Source organism: Sapajus apella, unplaced genomic scaffold, assembly GCF_009761245.1.
Source record: "Sapajus apella isolate SASKATOON/1434 unplaced genomic scaffold, GSC_monkey_1.0 scaffold228, whole genome shotgun sequence".
Classification (NCBI taxonomy): Eukaryota; Metazoa; Chordata; class Mammalia; order Primates; family Cebidae; genus Sapajus; species Sapajus apella.
This window is the reverse complement of record NW_022437168.1, coordinates 547,561-569,233: the sequence shown is the minus strand read 5'-3', so window position 1 is coordinate 569,233 and position 21,673 is coordinate 547,561. Positions and strand designations below refer to the sequence as shown.

The window sequence follows — 21,673 nt, the reverse complement described above, 5'->3', positions numbered from 1 at the left end:
TGTCTCAGCCTCTGGAGTAGCTGGGACTACAGATGCATGCCACCACACCCAGCTAACTTTTCTATTTTTAGTAAAGACAGGGTTTCACTGTGTTGGCCAGGCTAGTCTCGAACTCCTGACCTCATGATCTGCCTGCCTTGGCCTCCACAAGTGCTTACACTTGTGGATTACAGGTGTGAACCACCGTGCTCAGCTGCGTCTTGCTCTTTTAAATGAATTAGTGGAGAACAGAAACTCAGAATGTTGCATGTGAAGTGCAGAGCTAACAGTTGTGTCTGTGTATGTATGTGTTCTGGGTATTAGCACAACAGGCACTCTCACTGGGGTTGCATTTGGGAGTCCAAGTGCCACTGTGGGACCAACCCTGGTATAAGCTGCACACCCTGAGGCTCCCCGGCAGGTCATAAAGGGTGCTCAGTAAGCACTGCCTGGGCCAGCAGAGAGTATCAGGCACAAAGCATCACTCAGGGACCACCCTGAAGAGAGGGCCTGGTTCTTCCCCAGACTAGACCTGCCCAACCAGCAGGAGGCAGAAGCAGGAGACACTTACCAGCCTTTCTGCTGCGCCTCCTGGCTCTACAGGATGATCAGCAGGAGCACAGTCTGGGGGCCCTCTCCATCTTCTGGCCTGGACTTCCTTTCCCGCCTGGCCCCCATCCCCTCAGCTGTCCCTGGCTCTTCTCTCCCAGTCATCTGCTTTCCTTCCTGAACTTCACTTCCTCCGTCTAGCCCTCTCCTTAACTCTTCACTCTCCCTTTTCGTTTCTTTCCCCTCCTATCACCTCCTTTTCCAGGACACACACACATAAATATTTTTCAGACAATTCAGCCTTTACTTTATTTTAGAAAATAATTCTGTAGCTTCCACTTTCTTTCATGAAACTGAGGTCAAGCAAGAAACGAAAACACACCAAGTCCTCTCCACCCTGCCATGGTGTCCTGGTCTGTGAGGACATGAGGCGCCTGGGAACGGGTAGGGAGGCTGGGCAGCACTGGGCCGGAAACATCCTGGTCACTGCTTCACTTGGTCTGCCTCTCCACCTCATGCTGAGAGAGCCACAAGAGCCACAGCCTGCAGGGAGGGGCCTGTGTGCGAAACCCCAAGGGAAAAAAGGATACACAGATTGAATGTCTCTCCTACCAAGCCAGCAGGAGCCTCCTAGAGCAACAGGGAGTGGACTGATTTTCAGAAAGGAGGGGTCAGGGCACAGTCCCTCTCTGAAGCAATGAAAGAGAGGGGTTGTCCCAGCTCCAAGGCCTTCCTCCCTGCACCTCTCCCCTGACAGCTGGGCATGGGCTGAGGCGAGGTCTTGCTTGCCTCCTTCAACTTTCCATCTCAGAACCATAAACTGCTAGGCTGCAGAGAGAAAGGCTAAGTGGGGGTCAGAGACAGGAGAGAAGGGGAGGAGGCAATGAGCCCTGATGACCCACCAACTCCACCAGGCCCTGATAAGGAAGTCCCTTTGGTTAGTATCATTTTGGCCACAAATATGTCCCCTTCTCCCATAACCCAGCCCCCAATAGGGGAAGGGAAACAGGTATGGAAGGAGGACTCATGCCTTGGCTAGAAGAGCCAAGTCAGGGAGAAGGTGTCTGGTCAAGAGAGCAAACACTGTCAAACTCTGCACATGCTCCAGGAGAAAGCTCAGGACATGGACATTTCTGGCTCAAACAAGCCCAGCGTCCCCCTGCCACACAGTGGTTTCCTGCTTAATACCCCCTAACATACCCCAGAATAGTTCCCCTGATCTGACTCCCTTGAGAACGGGAGAATAATCCTCACCTTATCATTTGTGCACTCAAATGCCACTCAGAAAACTCAAAAACATAAATGCACCTAAGAGGGAAACACAGGCAGGCAGATGCAGCCTGGGGACTATGGTTCCACCTCGGCTCATGATGTGACAGGGAGGGGCCCAGGAAGGACAGGCAGGTGCTAATTCCAGCTAGGATCATAGCCCTCCCATGTCTGTGGGGGCGCCAGGTGGACACGGCGGCCCCGGAACTGGAAGGTGACGATACCCCGGTAGCCAGCCCTGGGAACCCCTGACTTGAGGTCATCCATGACACCCAGAGCCTTGGCAAAGGCCTTGAAGCTGTCCCTGCCCGTATACTGCACCCGCACCTCCCCAAGCTCCTTCCGATCGTTGGTCCTCACTTTTTCCACCTGCAGCTGGGGAGCCCCATAGACGCGGGCAAGGAAATCCCGGTCATAGGCCTCCCGCTGCAGGTACGACAGGTCCAGCTGGGTAAAGTGCACAAACTGCTGGTTCAGCTTGATGAACTTGAGGTGCTGGTCAAAGAACTGCCCGTGGCTCACACCCTTGCGGCCAAAGGTCATCGTTCTTGAGATTTCAGGGCGTATGCAGGCCCGCCCCTTCCGCTGCTCCGGCCTGCGCATCCAGTCATCCCAGAAGGCCTTGGGCCACTTGGGCTCCAGCTCAGCCCAGAGCTCGGCCAACAGCAACCAGCCCAGGCCAGGAAAAAAGTCAGTGCGGTAGAGCAGCTCAGGCTTGCTGGAGTCCACCATCTGCTCCTTGCCGTTGTCATTCCAGGCCGAAACGCACCAGAGTGAGGGGTCGGCCTTCAGCAGTGGATAGGTGGCCTGAAAGTATTCAAAGAAGTCCGGTGCCACCTCCAGGTCATCCTCCACCACCACAGCTGCGGGGAAGTGGAACTGGTGGAAGACCTGGCCCAGCGCCCAGCGGTAGTGCCGCGCGATCTTGTAGTAGCCCTGGAACTTGCGGTGGTCAGGTGGCACGGCGATGTTGCTCAGGTCAGGCTGCCGGATGTGTGTGACCGCACTGCCATAGGAGGCGATAGCCTGGGCTGTCTCCTCATGCCCACAGTCCTGGCTAACAATGATGGGGAAGAGCTCAGCTGAGGGCCGATAATGCAGCAGCTTGTCCAGGCAGCGCCGGACAGTGCTGCGGTCACAGGCAATGACTAGGATGGGAATCACCGCTGGCGCTGGGGTCACAGGCACACGCGGCTGGGCGGGAGGGGCCGCTGTGGGCACCCTCCACCGCTGACTCCACAGGGCATCCCCAATCTGCTGCAGCAGCCCACGCTGCCGCTCCAACTCCACCTCGGCGTCTTGGGCCAGGCGAATCACTTCACGGGTGAGGCCGGCAGGGTCGTCATCGAGAGCACTGACTGAAGGTGGCCTGCCAGGTGCTGGGCGTGTCCAGAAGAAAAGGAGCAGCAGGGCATTCCATGCCACAAAGAGGATAGCGCCCCACAGCACAAGCCCTGCAGACTGCTTCTTCAGCATCCTGGCCCCCACGGGGGAGGGCAGGCAAGGGGAGGTCTCAAGGCTGCCCTGGGCTTGCCCAGCTCCCTTGCCCGCAGTCCTAGGGATGCTTCCTCTGGACTATGGGATTAGGAAGCAGCCATGCACCTGAAGACAGGAAACAGAAAACAAACCATCACACAAAGGCATGCCGCTCTATACACCCACAGGTAGAGGAATGTGGGGGCAGGGAAAGGCCAAGAGTGAGGCTGGAGGAAGGCCAGGAGTTTGACTCCAGAGGTAGTCAACATATATGCTGACTCAGGAACATATGTATGATGGGGAGGTAGAAGGTGATACCGATGGAAGGAGAGAGAAAAAGAACTCCAACTCCCCTTTTTCTACCAGTCAGATTTCATTTCCCTCTAGGTGGGAAGGAGGACGGGAGGAGCAAGGAGTAACAGCATCTGCCTACAATTCCTCTCACCTAACTGCCCCAAGATTACTGATTTTTAAAATCAAATATCACACCTCAGTGCTACAATTAAGTCCCTTGCCTAACAGGGAAGCACTGGAGGCACCCCATGAATGTCAGGCACAAAACGAAGCTGCCCATGATCTCCAGGTTTATTTAACATTCTGCTGGAAGGAGCAGCCAATGCAAATGAACCAAGAAAAAAACAATTAACAGCAGACGTGGACAAGAAGCAAACTATTTCTATTATCTTTACTTGTGAGAATTTGCCTGGAAAACTCTAGAATCAATAAAAAGCTAAACCAAACTATCAATGAACTGAGTAAGGTAGTGGAATATAAAAATCAACATACACAAATGGATAACCTTCACATCCACAAATAGCTCATGAGAAAACATGGATGAGAAAACCCTTCTTACAAAAGTCACAGAAATGAGAAAATATTTAGAAATAAACTTAAATAAACATTCAAAACCTGTATGAACAAAGCTATCATTACCAAAAGACACAAAAGAACATTTGAACATCTCTTGTAACTTGGTCAAGACATCTCGGCATCATCAAAAATCCCAATAAAAATACTTTTATGAAGCTAGACAAACTGACAATAAAACTAGGAAAATATAAAAATACGCTGTGAGAAGGGACTTAGCCCAACCAGATATTAACGTACTGCATACTGGCGGGGTACAGTAGCTCACACCTGCAATCCCAGCACTTTGGGAGGTCAACGCAGGAGGATCACTTGAGCCCAGGAGTTCAAGACTAGCCTAGGCAGCATAGGGAGACCCTGTCTCTACAAGTAATAACTAACAACAACAAATTAGCTGGGCAGGTGGCATGCACCTGTGGTGCCGGCTGCTTGGGAGGCTGAGGCAGGATCACCCAAGTCTGGGAGGCTGAGGCTGCAGTGAGCTGTGACTGGACTGTGCCACTGCACTCCAGCCTGGGCAAGAGAATGAGGCTCTGTCTCAAAAAAAAAGTAAATAAATAATTATATATATATATATAATATATATATATACACACACACACACACACACACACACACACACGTACATATATACACACTGCATAATACAAAACCTCCGTAATTACAACTGTGTGGTACTAGTACATAAATAAACAGACCATCCAATGAAATAGAATTTAAACTCCAGAAACAGACTCATTACACAAAGAAATCTGATATGTAATAAAGGTGCTACTGAAAATTCCCAAGGCAAAGATGGTTTTACAAATAGTGTTATAATAATTATATAGCTATGCTATAGTTGAATATGGTTTGTCTTCTGAAAAGCATGTTGAAATTTGAACCCCAGTGTGGTGGTGTTGGACGTGGGGCCTATTGGTAGGTGTTTGGATGGGTTGTGGGGGGCAGATCCCTCAAAATGCCCTCTGGTGAGTGAGCTAGTTCCCCAGGGATAACAGGCTGTTATAACCAAGCCCAGTCTCTCCTGCATGTCCCTTTATGCATGCCACACTTCCGTTCTACTTTCAGCGATGTCCATACAAAAACCTATACAGGAATTAAGTTTACAGTAACTTTATTCATAATTACTCAAAACTGGAAATAACCCAAAGGCCCATCAATAGGGAAATGGAGATAAACAAATTGTGGTTTACTCATAGAATGGAATAATATTCAGCAATAAAACTGAATAAACCACTGACATACACAACACATGACTGAATTTCCGAATAATTACGCAATATGGGTCTTTTTGGGAAAAACCAAAAAGAGCACATACGCTATGATACCATTGATATAAAACTGCAGAAAATAGAAACTAATCTATATTACAGAAAGCAGATCAGTTTTTGCCTGGGGAAAGAGGCAGAGAAGGCAGTGGGGTAGTTACTGCAAAGGGGCATTAGGAAACTTCTGGAAGGGTGGATATGTTTATTATCTTGATTGTGGTGATACTTGTACAAGTATGTATATGTCAAAACTTATCAAATTGTACACTTTATGTGCAGTTTACTGAACATATTTATGTCAATTGTATGTCAAGGAAACCTCAAAAGACCTTTTAAAAAAAGACATTATTGGGTAAAATGGCAAAGTTAGAATATAGACAGTAGCTTAAAGTATCAGTGATAACTGACTGACTCCAAATCTTAGGTAATACACACTGCAGTATTTAGAGGTAGACAGCCAGGATAGATGCAACTTTTCAAATGGTTCAGAACAAAAATATACTGCATACATAGAGAGAGAGAGCAATGGAGCAATACATTAAGAACAGGTGCATCTGAGTGTGTACAAGCACCCTTATTTTATTTTTTATTCTTGCAACCTGTGTAAGTTTGAAGCTATTTCCACATGATTGCCAAGTTTCTGGACAATCAAATATGCAGACATTGCCCACAGTTCTGAATAGCTTCATCCATCGGTGTCTGGGCCACATCAGCAAGGCAAATTCAAATGATCTGTTTGCTCTGAATTTTTCAGTTAGTCACCTGATGACATGTATCACATACCTGCTCTCTGCCAGGCTCTGGAAAGGAACCATGACACAGACCAATGAGAAAAAGGCATGGCCCCACCACATTACTTAAAAGGATCTGAAACATTCCCCAGTTCCCAGTCAACTGCCATTCCAGATCATAACTCCTTGACTGTCCTGCTTCTGATCTACCCTTCAAATCCCAAAGCTTCAGGCATGTACCCTCTTACACCAACAGCTCTGCCAGTTGCCCTCTGCCTCACAGCCCAATCTCTAATCCTAGCCAAAACCTTGGACCTCAGATCTAATCTGAGGCCCTGGGCTCTCAAGCCAGCAGATCTGGCATAAAAGGGCTGATCCTGAAGGGTTTCTCAAGGGGCCTCGATTCTGTCTCCCTCCTGGGGAAACTCACCCAGCCCCTGCCAGCATCCACCACGACTTGTCTGCTTCCTAGAAACCAACCACCCCCACCATTCCAGGACATCAGTCTTCTCAGAAACCTCAAGTCCATTTCCACGTAACTGTGCAATTAAATTCGTATTTTATCAGGGCTCATATGCTATGTATCAATAGATTAATGTCATCAAGTAACTAAGGAGTTCAGGGTAAACATCATTTCAGTTAGCCTTACTGCTGTGCCCAGCTGGGGACATACTGATGGAGGAAGCTACTCAGAGTGGTGGGCCATATTCCCATATTTTATTTTTAAGAAATTTTATGTGGAAGAAAAGAGTGATGCACAGAAGAGTTTAAGTTTTCTTTCTTTTCTTTTCTTTTTTTTGTGACAGTCTTGCTCTGTCACCCAGGCTGGAGTACAGTGGCATGATCTCAGGTCACTGCAACCTCTGCCTCCCAGGTTCAAGCAGCTCTCCTGCCTCAGCCTTCTGAGTAGCTGGGATTACAGGCGCCTGCCACCACGCCCAGCTAATTTTTGTATTTTTAATAGAGACGGAGTTTCACCATGTTGGCCAGGCTGGTCTCGAACTCCTGACCTCAAGTGATCTACCTTCCTCAGCCTCCCAAAGTGTTGGGATTACAGGTGTGAGCCATTGCACCCAGCACTGTCAGTTTCTTTCTTCACTGTCCCCTCAGGATGTTGTCCATGTTGGAACTTACCCCCAATCTCATGGCCAGGATTCCCTGCCTCCCAAATTCCTGCCTCCTAAATGACTATGCAATAAAAAGACTTATATAATTGGATGAGGAAAGAGAAGAGGGACTGAACTCTATTCACTGAAGTGCTGCTCTGTATGGCTTAGGAGGCTGGGCAAGGTGGCTCAAGCTTGTAATCCCAGCACTTTGGGAGGCTGAAGTAGGCAGATCACATGAGGTCAGGAGCCGGCCAACATGGCAAAACCCCCTCTACCAAAAAATACAAAAATTAGCCAGGTGTGGTGGTGTGCGCCTGTAATCCCAGCTACTCAGGAGGTTGCGACAGGAGAATGCCTTGAACCTAGGAGGCGGGGGCTGCAGTGAGCTGAGATGGTGCCACTGTCCTCCAGCCTGGATTACAGAGCAAGACTCCATCTTAAAAAAAAAAAAGAAGGCAGGGACCCTTCATATGACTTCTGCACCCTTTAGATGACTTTTTACTCTTCTCTACACATTAGAATTTGGTGGCCCACACCCACTACCTGAGGCTTAAGACCTCCTGCGCCATCCTAATAAAAGCAATGTTCTGACTGAGTTTTTACTTAGTAAGTCTGCACACATCTAGAGTGGGTGGAGAGGCCACAGGAAAAGCTGCCCCAGTCCAGCCACCACCTCCACCTTAGTCCTCAGACCCTTGTTCTCCACCCCACAGCCCTGCGCTTCAAACTTGCTCCTCTTGCCGTAAGATTACATGACATCCCTATTCCCAGCTCACCTGCTTCTTCACATAGGCTCATCCTGGGCCCCAGTGCTATTTTCCTGTTTATTCATGTAATTCTTAGGACAGGATCCTCAGCTCTGCCTGGAAGTTAGTGCTGTGTGCACACACATGAACCACAAGCCATACACCCTCTCCCAGCTGGCTGTGCCCAAAGGATGATCAAGCCCAGACCCTGGCCAGCAGCAGTGACCTGCTCCTCCAGAAAGCACTGCTCAGGCCTGCTCAGGCCACCATCAGGAGAGTGCAGCAGCAACAAAGGCAAGCCAGATAGCTCAGAGGCATTACCCTACATTTTGTCACATTTCTGAGACTCAAACTGGGTTGCTGTGAAGACTGGATGAGATAAGCCATGTTAGGTGTTTAGAACAGTGCCCAGCATGACTACGTAAATATTAGCCAGTCACTTCACTCCTTTCTCCCCATTCTCTTTGTTCCACTCTACCACATTCCCGTCTGGTCCCAAAACAGCCAACCCTACCATCCGGGTCTTTGCATGTACCTATGTGCCAGGTCTGCTCTTCCCTATCTTCTCACCTGGCACACTCTGATTTTTGTCTCTGCCAAGATATCTTCCTTGACGTCTGGGACCATGCAAGGTCCACCTACCTTTCACCAACAGCAGCAAGTGCAACCACTTGCTCAACTTCTATCAGACCCCCTCAGCTATATGCTACATGAAGACAGGGATTGGCTCCACCAGCACTGCCAAGCTGCTGTGCTAGTGCCCTCAATATTCAGATGTGCCTGGGATCTGAAAACATCCACAGTTCCTCAACTGCAACTGCCAAATCCAAGTAGCACTAAAAAACAGAAGTTTTCTAAACTCAATTGGCAGTAAAACCTCACCCAACCTCATTTGGTAAAATCTGATCTGATCTAATGTGAGGCTATTTATAGTCTTTTATCTCTCATGCTGTGGCTATTCATACATTTTGCTACAGAAATAAACATGGTGGCTTATGCTGTTCTGCTTCTGATGTTCCATTACAGAGTAAATTTACCAGATCATCTTTTCAAAATCCAAAAAATTCTGAATTCTGAAACACATCTAGGCCCAAGAACTTCAAAACTATGAAAATGAGAGTACAAAGTTACTCATTCGCTGCATCCCATGTCAAGCCCCCCAGCCCTTTAACCTGAACTCATTCCTTCGTATGAAATACTGTTTTAAGTCTGACTCTTGATGTAGTTTCCCAGCAGGTCTGTCACTAATCTTGCTTCCCTTTCACAAACCTACCCAACAGCAATAGCACATCCCTCCTGACAAGCGCGCATGGTCACAACACTAACTTGCCTTAAAAACCATCAGAGGCTGCAATGCTCATTATTATGACATACAAAGCCCTTCATACAGACTGGCTCAAATATCGTTTTTCAACCTTACCTCCAACCACTAACCCCATGAACCCCGCACTCTGGCCTCAGTAGACTGCTTTTTCCCCAATAAGTACACTTGGGCACTGCTGTGTCTTTGCTCCAGCTGGTCCCTCATCCTGAAACAAGACCCCTGGCACCACCTGCCAGCCACTCTCACATCCTTTCAAGCCACTTCAGGTGACTCCTTTTGTAACATCACAGAGGCAGGCTACACTCCCACAGCACTCTCTCCACACTGTAACAGGATATATGGCCATATTTACCTGACTCCCACCTTCCTCCTTAGGAAAAAAGACTATGACCTCTGTGCCCATCACAGTGCTTGGCACATGTATGAGGTTCAAGTGGCTAGACGGAAGACTGCTTGCACTATTACCTAAATCAGGAAGAAAGATGGCCAAAGCAGCACTAAGAGTGTGAAAGGTTATATTTTCCAAAGACGATTGCACATATCCCATTCCATATGCTCTTCTTACAAGTGACAAGGACACTCCTGCCTCCAGGGGTGAGGGTCTATATTCCCTCCCTTTGGTTCTGGGAAGAAGTGACACTATGTGACTTTTGAGATTAACTCATAAAAGGCAGTAGTTTCCACCTGGTCCTCTTAAGATGCCTACTCCTAGAACCCTGCTACATGGACAGGACACCTATAAGTATTCCACCTGACAACACCAGCTAAGGTCCCAGCTGACAGCCAGCATCAACCACTAGACATAGGAGACGGCCTTCCAGATTATCCCAGCCCCATCCATACCTGACTGCAACCATGTGAAAGACCACAAGCAAGAACCACATAGCTGAGATGTTAATGAGTCTGTTGTTGTAAGCCACTAAGTTCTGGGGTGATTCATTATGCAGCCACCAGCACCTGCAACAATGAGAAAAACAGAATCTAGATAGTCTTGACAATCAGGGCAAGTGTCCTCCCTGCCTTCTGTGCTCAGCTCCAAGTCCAAATACTGAGGCCCTGTCTCCACTCACATCCCCTTTCTTATTAGGTGTCTATTCCTGCATAATAAATTACCTCAATATTTAGTGGCTTAAAACAATAGTTATCATTTACTCCCTGTCACGGTTTCTACTGGTCAGAAATTCGGACAGTGTAGCACAAGGGGATGACCTGTCTCTGCTCTACCATGCCTGAGGCCTTGCTGAAAGGCTCAAAGGCTGAGGGCTAGACTCCCCTAGAGGGTCTCACATTCTCTCACGTCTGTAGGATGATGTTGGCATTATTGGCAGGAGTGCTTGCTAGAACCCCTCTATGTGGCCTGGAAATGTCCTAGAAGTGGTGACTACATTCCAAAAGTGAGTGTCCCAAGAAAGCGACCAAGCCAGGTGAAGGTGTATCCTTTCCCTGATTCAGCCTTGGATAAGGTTTGTCTTAACTCACTGGTCAAGGAAACAACAAGTCCCTACTCACATTCAAGAGGAGGGAATCACAAACCCCACCACTGGGTGGGAAGTGGACAATGTCAAGCTGTAACTACATGTGGAAGGGGATACTTATGGGTGAGAACCTTTGGGAAAAATACAATCTGCTACACCTTCTTTTTTAAATAGAACTGTCCTTAATCCTGACCTGAGTTCCTAATAATGTCATTTATGAGACTGGCATGCAAGGCACAGGCTCAAAACTGGGTTTGATTTTTTGGAGTTTTCACAACTCCTTTAGAGAAGTGACACAGCCAATCCACACCACCAAGTACAAAGACATCTGGACCATGGTGGGAGATGAGGAGTCAGTCTTTTTGGTACAAAAACTTTCAGCCAAAACCCAGGTGGCTCTGGACAGGTCCTACCTACCCGTACTGGGCTCACTCAGTTTCTGAATCATTTGAAGGACTGCCTAGGACCCATGAGATCCTTTCTAATACTCTGATTCCATGGTATTCTCCAGCCTATTTCCTTTCTCTGGCAAAAATGTTTCTTAAACAGCAAGTGAACACCAAATAGTCAACTTCCAATCATGAGCAATAAGAAAAAAGTTATATTTAGCTTTAAAATTAAGTATAGAAGTGGAAGAAACGGTAACAGATTTTCCCTTCTATCTCTGCTTTGCTTAACGTTAAAAAGCACAACCTAAAAAATCCAGAAAATACAGGCATGTCACAGATAATGGAAATCTAACTGAACTACTTTCTTGTTCATTCTTAGCCCTCGGCTGGACTCCTGTATCATGTATCAGGCCCATAATTTCAGGACAGAAGAACAGAAAGGTAGTCAAAGAAGATACACTAAATAATTCAAGGGTTTAGAGAATAAGACCTAGGAGGGAAGGGATGCAGGTTATTTATCCCAGAAAAGAAAGGGCAAAAGGGAAATGCAAGTGCCACAAAAGTTATGAGGCCTGGGATTCAGGCAATCCAGCCAACCAGCCAGGCAACTTTGGATAAGTCACTTGACTCACCTGAGCCTTAGTTCCTTCATCTATAACGTGACAGGGTTGATTTGGTTCATCACAAGGTCCCAGTGCCTGGATGGGATAGTGACAATTTCTCTAATGCCTCAAACAGTAACGAGTTTACCTTGTTACACAGTCCACTGAGGTAAGACATACTGCAGTGCTTCTAACTGTGAGAATAAGACACAGAAGCAGAGGTATGCGTGAGCTCAATGGTCCCCACAATTGGGAAGGATCAGGACGCAGTGATTCCTGAAGGAAGGCAGCCCTAGATGATGTGAGCATGTAAGAGCAAAGTCTACATGGCCTGGAAAATATTATAAATGACTGAAAACAAAGCTGGATAACATCTCAGCCAGTGATGTTCTAAAACAAACTGTAGACCTACTACAGCAGCAAGGGTTAACCAGAGTGAAGCTTCAGCCCTGCGGGAGGAAGAGCCGGCCAGCCAGTCCCTCTACTCCAGAGTTTATCAGATGCGGGCACTGCAGGTCCCAGGGCTCTTTACTCCACACATTAGCAAACAGGTAGAAAGAAAAGTTTTCTTGCCAATTTATTATATATGTATTTCAACACTGAGTCAACATTTTCTTTCGGCTGAGGAGAATCGACCTCTATTAACTTGCGGAAAGGATGTTGGGGTAAGGTTAGGGGAAAAAGCCACTCCCCAATCCCACCCGCTCCCTGCCCCACACCCACGGAAACGCCCTGGGCCGAGTTTCACAACATCCTCCCCACTCCGTGGAGCCCGTCCTCCCTCTAACAGCTGGAGCCGCCCGGGATTCCGAAAGCAGAACGCGGAGTTCCAACCTCCCGGCTCGGCCCAGGTTGGGCCGCTCCCGAGCCAAGTCCCCTCTCGCTAGCACTCACGGGCACCGGGGCTTTCGGGCGACCAGACGTCCTTGAGGCTCCCTCTCAGCACCCGCGAGGCCTCCCCCGGTCGGACCTCCGCCTGCGGACCCCTACTCACGACGTCCGCCCAACGTCCCTGCCCCGAACTTGGCCCGCCCCGGGGCGCAGGGAGCGAGCCCGGTGGCCAGGCGCGTCCCAGGCGCTGCCGCGGCTGCCTCGCCTTCAGCTTCACCAGCCCTTCCAGCGGCGCGCCGGGGCCGGACGGCCGGGCGGGCAACGTGGCCCTTCCCCGGCAAGCTGGGCGGGGCGGACTAAGGGGCGGGACCGACCGTCCCTCTGCGCCCAGCTCTCCCGGACGGCATTCGCTGGCCGCCCCCCTCGTCCTGGGCCGCCTCTTCTCAATCAACGCCGTAGTTCCGAGGGCCCAAGTTTTCCTGAGCCACCAACTTCGGGAGGCGGCTTCCCTGCCCCCTGGCGCAACCCTGAGGGTGGACGTCCGACCCCGCCCTCGGCCCCCCAGCGCCGCTGCCCTAGCCGGGAGGTGCGCCTTAAGTGGGTCCGCAGCCCAGGAAAGGCGTTCACCAAACCCCAGGCCAAGGTCTGGAGCCGGTCCCCCAACCCCAACCTATGGGAGGTGGAGGAACCTGAGTGGGGGCCCCAGGGGCCCGTGGGGCAGGGACAGAACAGGAACCAGGGTGCCCGACGAGGGGCCGGGGGAAACACCTGTGCCAAAGCAGGCCAGGGCCAGCTGTGGCTTCTTCCCTTGTTTTTCCTTTGTGAGTGGGGAATGAAAGCGTTAGTTCTGAGTAAAGAAAGCAAAGAGAGACCTGCCAGCAGGGACAGGGTAGGCCCACTAGCCTTAGGCGGGAAGGACTCAGTCACAAGCTTTGGCGATAGCACCATGGAAAAGCCTAGAATCGGTCTGCGCCTGGTTGGTGTTTTAGAGGGGAGGAAGGTGCGCGACCTGAAGACGAGGTGTAGGTGGACCCAGACCCACCGAGGGGAGGGAGGAACAGCTCTTCAGTAGCAAATACCTGTGGCTGAGCCAGGAACAAAGTCTGGCCAGGAGAAGAAGAGACGCAGAAGACCAGGGGCTCCAGTGCATAGGGCCAGTTTCGGCAGCAATCAGGTCTGAGGCCTGGATTCCACCAGGAGCCAGCCCCACTCACTCCCCCAGATCCCTCCAGCCCGGCCCTCTGCAGAAAGCTCAGTTACCCACTCACCTCCCTCACCATGGGACCCCAGGTGGTGAGGGTGGGTAGCTGAGGACTGAGGGCTGCTGGGTAGCTGACTTCCCCTAGAACAGCGGCTGCCATGTGATCAGGACCCACGCCCCTGACATCAACCCCTCCCCCATGTTTCAGAGCACGGAGCAGCCCGGAACTCTGCGGCCTGTGGTTACCGACTGACTTTGCTCACTAACTTGTTTCTACATGAAGCCACGAATTGTGCAGGGTTCTACAGAAACAAACGGCCAGGCGCACCCCACAGGCCGTTGCATGGAGGCGAACACCTAAACCAAAACTGTTAAGGGGTCACCAAGTATGGTGAGAGGCCTCCACGGGCCAAACCCTCCCTCAGCTTCTCCTTCAAGCCCCAGAGCTCTGCAGAGTGGGCGGTAACATCCCCATTTTACAGTTAACTAGTTTGAGGCTCAGGGTTAAGTGTCAACGTGCTGGAAGCCACAAGGCCTGGTGGGGAGCATGGCCAGGTTTTAGACCAGGCCTCCCGTGCACCCCTCCCCATCCACCCCCCTCACACACACATCCTGCAGTGCCAGTGCCCTGAGAGGGCTCTGTGTCCTCTCAGGCACTGCCATGAAGCCTCCGCAAAAGTGGCCAGAGCCCCGACCTGGAGGAGGAGTGGGAGAAGAGCAGGCCCACTGAGGCCCGCTGTGTGCGGTGTGTGGTGTGCAGTGCGCGGGAAGCCTGTCGCCTCCACTTTAGCTGATTGCGTGAACTGCGGCAGGAGCCTCGAGCCCACGCGGATGTGCCAGTCAGAGGCCAGTGTCTGTCACCTCCACCCTATGTTTGCCTAATGAAGGAGTCTGGGGCCTGGGGGCTCTGCATACTCATACTAGGTGTTAAGGCATAAAAGAAAACAATGATATTTCCTAAAAGTGAAAAAGTTGGGAAACACTGGTTTGTAGATCCAAGACATGACGAGCTGAAATCACCTTCCAGGAGAAAAGACGGACATAAGAGGGTACTGAAAGGTGGGAGAAGATCAACCAGCCCACGAGATGTCAGATTCCCACCTCTAACCCCTGATAGTTCTCCAGAAGGGGAAACAGGATGGGGGGCCATTTGTGCACCATAACTCACACCCCATCTCTGCCACCCTCTGTTTAAATCCCAAAGCTCACAGGAAAATCCAAAAGGAGAAGTTCCTGGACTACAAGAGACTATTCCAAAAAGAAAGGCCCTGGTTAAAGAATCAGGATGGGCTTGATGGAGGCAAAAGAAAACACTTGGTCTGAGAAGCCAAAAACCAGGGTAACTGAGTGCCAAACTGACCTGGGGAAAAGAGGCCCTGAGCTCTTGATAGAGGTTGCATGGGGAGCAATGACTGGGGTAAGGAGCATAGAAACAAGGGGCCAGGATTCTGGGGGTGGGCCTGGGATTGGATTATGTGCAAAAGGGAAAAACAGGAGGATCCAGTCACAGGATAAAACAGAATTAGAAGGAACAATACTCTCTCCTGCCCACTCCACCACCACGAGAACTGAAAAGAAGAAAAGGAAATTGCCCTCCCATAAACCATGCCCAAGATCCATGACATTTTTTACAATTTGGAAAGAATTCATGCCCTGAAGTTAAAACGTATGTTGGCTTGAAAACACCAGTAAAAGCAAAATTTTTAACTAGTGTTTTGCTTCCCTTCTCCCTGCCTCCCAATATCTCTGCTTGCCCCTCTCCCTAACCCCACAGTAGAGACCCAGAAACTCATCTCATCCAGGCCAAAGAGGAAAGATTAACAATCACTAAACAATGTCTGTGAAATGTAATTTTTGGTTAGCCAGCTACAATTCATTTGGAATAAAGAAGGAAATAAATAAATAGAGTTAAAATACACATATTGGCCAGGCGCGGTGACTCATGCCTGTAATCCCAGCACTTTGGGAGGCTGAGCCAGGTGGATCACAAGGTCAGGAGTTCGAGACCAGTCTGACCAGTCTGGTGAAACCCTGTCTTTACTAAAAATAGAAAAATTAGCTGGGCATGGTGGCGTGTGCCTGTAATCCCAACTACTCAGGAGGCTGAGGCAGAAGAATCGCTTGAACCCAGGAGGGGGAGGTTGCAGTGAGCCAAAATCCCGCCACCGCACTCCAGCCTGGGCAACAAAGCAAGACTTCATGTCAAAAAAAAAAAAAATACTACACACCCACAGTCTGGTTAAGTCCATCATTGGTCCTGGCTCAGTAGCCTGATACCTGCTGAGTGCCGACATCCTGGTGCCCCTGTGAGAAAGCCAATGGTTGTCTTGAGAGGACTGTCTCATGAAGGGTCAGATGGAGGGTGGGAGGGCCAGGGAGAGGATTTCTTGCTCACTCTAAGGAGGAAATGTTCTACCATTAAGGCTGTCTGGCAGGGCACAGAGCTTCTCTCCCTGGAGGTTTGCAGCAGAACCCAGATGGCCCTTGTCAGGTCAGATACTGTGGAAATAGCACAGCACTGTGAGACGATTTCAGTGCTTACCACTCTAGACTTAGGCAAGCCCTTCCCACTCAGGGCTTCCGTAGCTTCCCCTCAAACTGGGAAAAGAATTCCTGCTCTGTTCTCCTCACAACAAAGTGGTGAGGGAAAACTGACACAGCCGACTGGATGGGTCATGTGATAGCACTACGCAAATACACAACTCTCTGGTACTTGGGATCCCAGAGATGGCTAAGGAGACACCCTGGTGTCACATATCCCTGAGAGATCACCGTGATTCCTGTGCCTAAGCAAAGACCAGCACCAGAAATTTGCTGGGTGAAGCTGGGGAAGGTGGCACACCCACCTTGAGACCCACACACCTTAAAAAGGAGCAGCCTGGGGAGTTGGGGAGAGATAGCAAGGGGAGAGATGCCAGATGTAGCTGATGGGGAGGAAGGCAGCAAATCACACTGCCACGTGTGTACCTATGCAACAATCTTGCATGTTCCTCACATGTACCCCAAAACCTAAAATGCAATAAAATAAATGGGAAAAAAAAAAAAAAAAAAAAAAAAAAGGAGCAGCCTGGCCTCAAAGGGGATGCCCCAGGCATCAGACCAGAGGAGAAAGAACAGCTCCACGGCAGCAACTACACCCAGGCCACTGCCCACCTCTCAGACCACTGCAGGGAGTCAGGAAAACAACTGTGGCAAAGAAGAAAGATGGGGGCGGGAGGTGTGGAAGAAAAAAAATAAGACATAAGTACAGGATTTTCAGTTTGCAGATGACCTCACTGTCACCCATCCTCAAGGAACGTGTTGAGACCCAGGTGTTACTGAGCTAGGGAGAGGCAGAGAGATACCAGAAGCCAGGCTTCCTGCCCTTTGCCCAGGCCACCATATCCTACTGTCTCTCAAAATTCCCAACGCTGTGCTCTACCTCTTCTTTCTGCTATGTGTTGTCACTGGGAAAAGCAGGCATCTTGTTACAGGTAAACTGGAATTGAAGGAGGGGCAGGCAGGAAGTAAGAAGATAAAGACAAACAGGGCTGCTTTAAGTGGGAATACAGCCGAAGAAAATACAGAGGGCGAAGAGATGTCAGTATGGGAAAAAAGTCATCTTTTTTTTTTTTGAGACGGAGTTTCGCTCTTGTTACCCAGGCTGGAGTGCAATGGCGCGATCTCAGCTCACCGCAACCTCCGTCTCCTGGGTTCAGGCAATTCTCCTGCCTCAGCCTCCTGAGTAGCTGGGATTACAGGCACGTGCCACCATGCCCAGCTAATTTTTTTTGTAGTTTTTAGTAGAGACGGGGTTTCACCATGTTGACCAGGATGGTCTCGATCTCTTGACCTCGTGATCCACCCGCCTCGGCCTCCCAAAGTGCTGGGATTACAGGCTTGAGCAAAAGTCATCTTAAAGAACAGGAGACATGACTAGGATATGGCACATGAAGGAAAAGCCCAGCACTCACTCCAAGAAATGCAGTACCGGCCAGGCGAGGTGGCTCATGCTGATAATCCTAGCATTTTCGGAGGCCAAGGCGGGCGGATCACAAGGAAACCCTGTCTCTACTAAAAATACAAAAATTAGCTGGGGGTGGTGGCGGGTGCCAGTAATCTCAGCTACTTGGGAAGCTGAGGCAGGAGAATCACTTGAACCTGGGAGGCAAAGGTTGCAGTGAGCCAAGATCAAGTCACTGTACTCCAGCCTGGGTGACAAGAGCAAGACTCTGTCTCCAAAAAAAAAAAAAAAAAAGGCTGGGTGCAGTGGGTCACGTTTGTAATTCCAGCATTTTGGGAAGCTGAGGTGGGTGGATCACGAGGTCAGGAGTTCAAGACCAGCCTGGCCAAGTGGAGAAACCCCTTCTCTACTAAAAATACAAAAAATTAGCTGGACATGGTAGCAGGCGCCTGTAATCCTGGCTACTGGCGAGGCTGAGGCAGAGAATTGCTTGATCCTGGGAGGTGGAGGTTGCAGTGATCCGAGATGGCACCACTGTACTCCAGTCTGGGCGACAGAGCAAGATTCTGTCTCAAAAAGAAAAAACAAGAAATGCACTACCAACTCCTAGCCAGACACTTGGCCCTTAAGGCTTAAACTTCCCTCCATCCCCTCTTTAATCAGCCTACCTCAAAGGGGCACACTGAAGTTGGACTGGAGAGCCATAAGGGCCAATGCAGTATCTGCAAGAATTCTTTAATACTAAAGTTCTCCTCGGATCCATTCACCTGTTCTACAACTTGATGATCTCAGGTATTGTTTAACAACAAAAGGATGAAACAAATTCGGGGCAGACTTTTAATTAAGGACATCTTCTTGGGTTCTTGCCAGCACACTATTTCAATAAGAAAACAGAACTCCTACTTTGGAGTTGTTTCTGTGCTTTTAAGGCATATCGAGCAATATCAGTGTTATTGTTTCCTATGTGCATGGCCCTGGATACTTTTCAAAATCCTTCATTGTTTCATTTGCTCCTTGTAACAACTTGTGAACATGGAAAGTTATTTTTACCCTCATTTTGTAGGTGAAGAGAACATGGCAGAGATTAATCGGCCTGTGTAGGGTTGAACACTGACTAAAAAAGTCAAAGCTAGAACACAAGTACTCCTGACTCCCAAACCTATGTTCTGTTACTCTGCTCTTTTGCTGAGCTTTCATGGCCTAAGCTCTGGTTTTAGAAGGAGGAAGAGAGACAACTTAGGAGGTTATCTAGACCATTTCCACCCCCTCCCCGCTACCAACAGTCCTATTCAGTTAGCTCCCCAAAACAGAGCAGCTGCCTCTGCCTAGGTAATCCATTCCAGTCTTAACCCAGACTGACTTGGAATCCTATTATCTCCGTGTTGGAAGGGCCCTTAAACGTAATCTAATCCAACCTCCCTTCAGAAGCCTGAATTATTTTCATGTTCTCCTTGGCCTAACCTCACAATTGCCACTGCTCACAATCCAAGGCATTCACCCAGCCTGGGTAAGGAGAGGTTGGGAACAAGTATACATCTGGACAGAGTAAAGGAGAGGTGTAGCTTCCAGTGTACCCATCTGGATAAGACTCACTGAATAGTAGTCTCGGCAAACTCACTCACTCAACACCTGCACAGGTGCAGCAAGTCACTAAGTGGGAAATGAGACAGGAGCCTTACCTTTCTTCTCTTGTCTTAGCTGCTCCCCTGGAGATCAAGCCCCCATCCAGCACTCCATTTCCAAAACTGAGAATCCCAAATCAGATCCACCAAACAAAGTGCAGCTTCTCTCTTCTTATCCAGGTCCAAAGTCCATGGCTGAGCTGACCCTGAGGAGGAGGAGTCTGGGGGGGGAAGGGGTGTGTCCAGGCCCCTCCCCCCCCACTGCAGACTTCAGTGCCACTCTCAGGGGTCCGTTATATCCCTTCATTCAGCTGCCTTATTAAGCTCAGAGTCTGGTGATAGATCCCAGATACTATCCCATCTCTTGCTCAGGCAGGGGAAGTTATCCACTGTGAGAACTGGCCCATATGTCTTCTGCTGGGGCTCATGAGAAGAAACAGGTCTTAGAAGCGGCATGGCTCAGGAGGCAGACTTCTGTGTTAACCTGCAGAACATTTAAGTATTATAACATTCTCTAATCTAGTATATACCCAAATAGAGTCTTAAAACCTTCTAGTTTCCACTCCCTACCTACATTAAGAGTCGATAGTAGGCTCTATCATCAAAAAACCCTCGTTAAACGCTCCACAAGATTATATAAAACATCTACTTAACTCAGGTATCACACGCCAGAATAGTCACCTCATCAAGTGTTTATATATAAACATATTATATATATGTACAAACATATACGTGATTCAGGACAAAATATGGGTCGTACCCATTCTCACCACAGAAAAATTACTGAGGACTGTCTAAGAAATGGAGAAAATAACGCCCTTTCTCCTGCCCTCCCGTCTAAAGCGCAACATAATAAACTCCCAAGCTTCTTAGGGTGCTGTTTTAATTCACCAGCCCTCTTCAACTAGTTAATAAATCATTTCCAGACCGAGATGTTGGCACCTTCCACATGCATTCTTTGCTCCTTTTCCTTCAACCCTCAGCTCCCCCTCCGCTTGCAAAACTATGCCAGAGACATAATTCCCAACCACTGTCAAAGTCCTTCCCAGGGCTAGAGAACACTCTCCTGGAATGTTTAAGGCCCAAGTCCTGCTTGCAGTACCCCCCCGTGTTCCCATTTCTCAGCCCGGAAGCTCACCCCTGTAGCCCCCCTCCCCTCCAAGTTTATTCCAAAACAGACACAGACACAGACACAGACAGACAGACACACACACACACACATACTCTCACACTCTCTCTCTCTTCCACCCCCTCCCTCCTCCTCCCTCCCCCGCTGCCTTCCTGTAGGGGCGTGGCGTCCACATGACCTCCACCCCCTCCAAGAATTTAACTCCTCCCACCCTTCTCCCCGGAACCCCGAGCTCCGGGTTCACAGGAGAAGGGGGTGACACCGCGACCCTCCCTGGACTCCGACCCCCACCCGTCCGCCCTGCGGACGACCCTCGCCCTATCCGCGCCGGGTCGTTACCTGGTGCCCAACCGCCCCGTCTCGGCTAAGAGCCTCGGCCCGCCCGGGCTAGCAATCCAGGACCCAGGCCAGATCCCCTACGCCAGCCCAGGCCCCACCCCCTCGACCCCCGGCGGCCCGGCCCTCCCCTCGCACTCCTTCCCCCCTCCCACCATCCACCGCAGCCACTTCCGCCCGTATCCGGAAGTGGGCCAGCGACGACACCTCCCACATCCCGCCAATTTTTCTACCCGCCCCACCCCCACCCCGTCCCCAGCCCGTCACCACCGCCACCACGGGAGCGAGGGAGGTGGCTCGGCCAGGCCTGAGATTGTCCTACAGCCACTGTTCACAGGGCTGAAGAACAGGTGTGGGCAGAACCAGGTTGTGAGAACGAAGTCGGGGCGCAGAGTAGCGGCCGTACAGGAAGGGGCGGGGCAGAAGAGACTGGCCGGCTGCGGGAGCGCGCGGCTGCTGGAGCCGCGCGGGAAGAAGCACGCATGCGTCAGCCCTCTGGGTTCTAGGCGGGGCCTGAGCGGGAGGGGCGGGGCGAGGACCCTGAAATGAGGGCGGAGCCGGTGCGGGGGCAACCCTGCCCTCTCCCTCCTCCCAAAGGTCGCCTAGCAACGGCCCGCTAGACCTGGCCGTTCGAAAAGAGCGGTGCTTCCCTGCTTCTTGCGGGTCCTGGCGAGACGGTTTTCAGAAAGTACTGGGGCCTGTGTGTTCCTGCTCCTAGGCTGGGGGCTCTGTGTAGAGTAGTGGAGGAAGATTCTGTTTCGTTCATTGCTGCTGTTTCTCGCTGCCTCTCCTGACGAGACAGGACCCTTGCAGGGTGCGCCCGCGCT

At 50.2% G+C, this 21,673-nt stretch overlaps 1 protein-coding gene across 11 annotated transcripts; it reads right to left on the bottom strand.

The window, feature by feature from the left end:
• Positions 1-809: 809 nt before the first annotated feature.
• MGAT1 (alpha-1,3-mannosyl-glycoprotein 2-beta-N-acetylglucosaminyltransferase) lies at positions 810-21,350 on the bottom strand. Of its 11 annotated transcripts, none has more exons than XM_032271296.1 (3): positions 21,253-21,350; positions 19,439-19,865; positions 810-3,399 (listed from the first exon to the last, which is right to left on the bottom strand). In XM_032271296.1, exon 3 carries the CDS (start codon positions 3,271-3,273, stop codon positions 1,936-1,938), a length of 1,338 nt encoding a protein of 445 aa, XP_032127187.1. In that variant the 5' UTR covers positions 3,274-3,399; positions 19,439-19,865; positions 21,253-21,350; the 3' UTR covers positions 810-1,935. The 11 variants fall into 11 exon arrangements, with proteins under 11 accessions (XP_032127187.1, XP_032127185.1, XP_032127186.1 ...); XM_032271294.1 differs by having other exon boundaries at positions 20,850-21,262; XM_032271295.1 differs by lacking the exon at positions 21,253-21,350 and adding an exon at positions 10,162-10,275 and having other exon boundaries at positions 19,439-20,513.
• Positions 21,351-21,673: the final 323 nt, after the last annotated feature.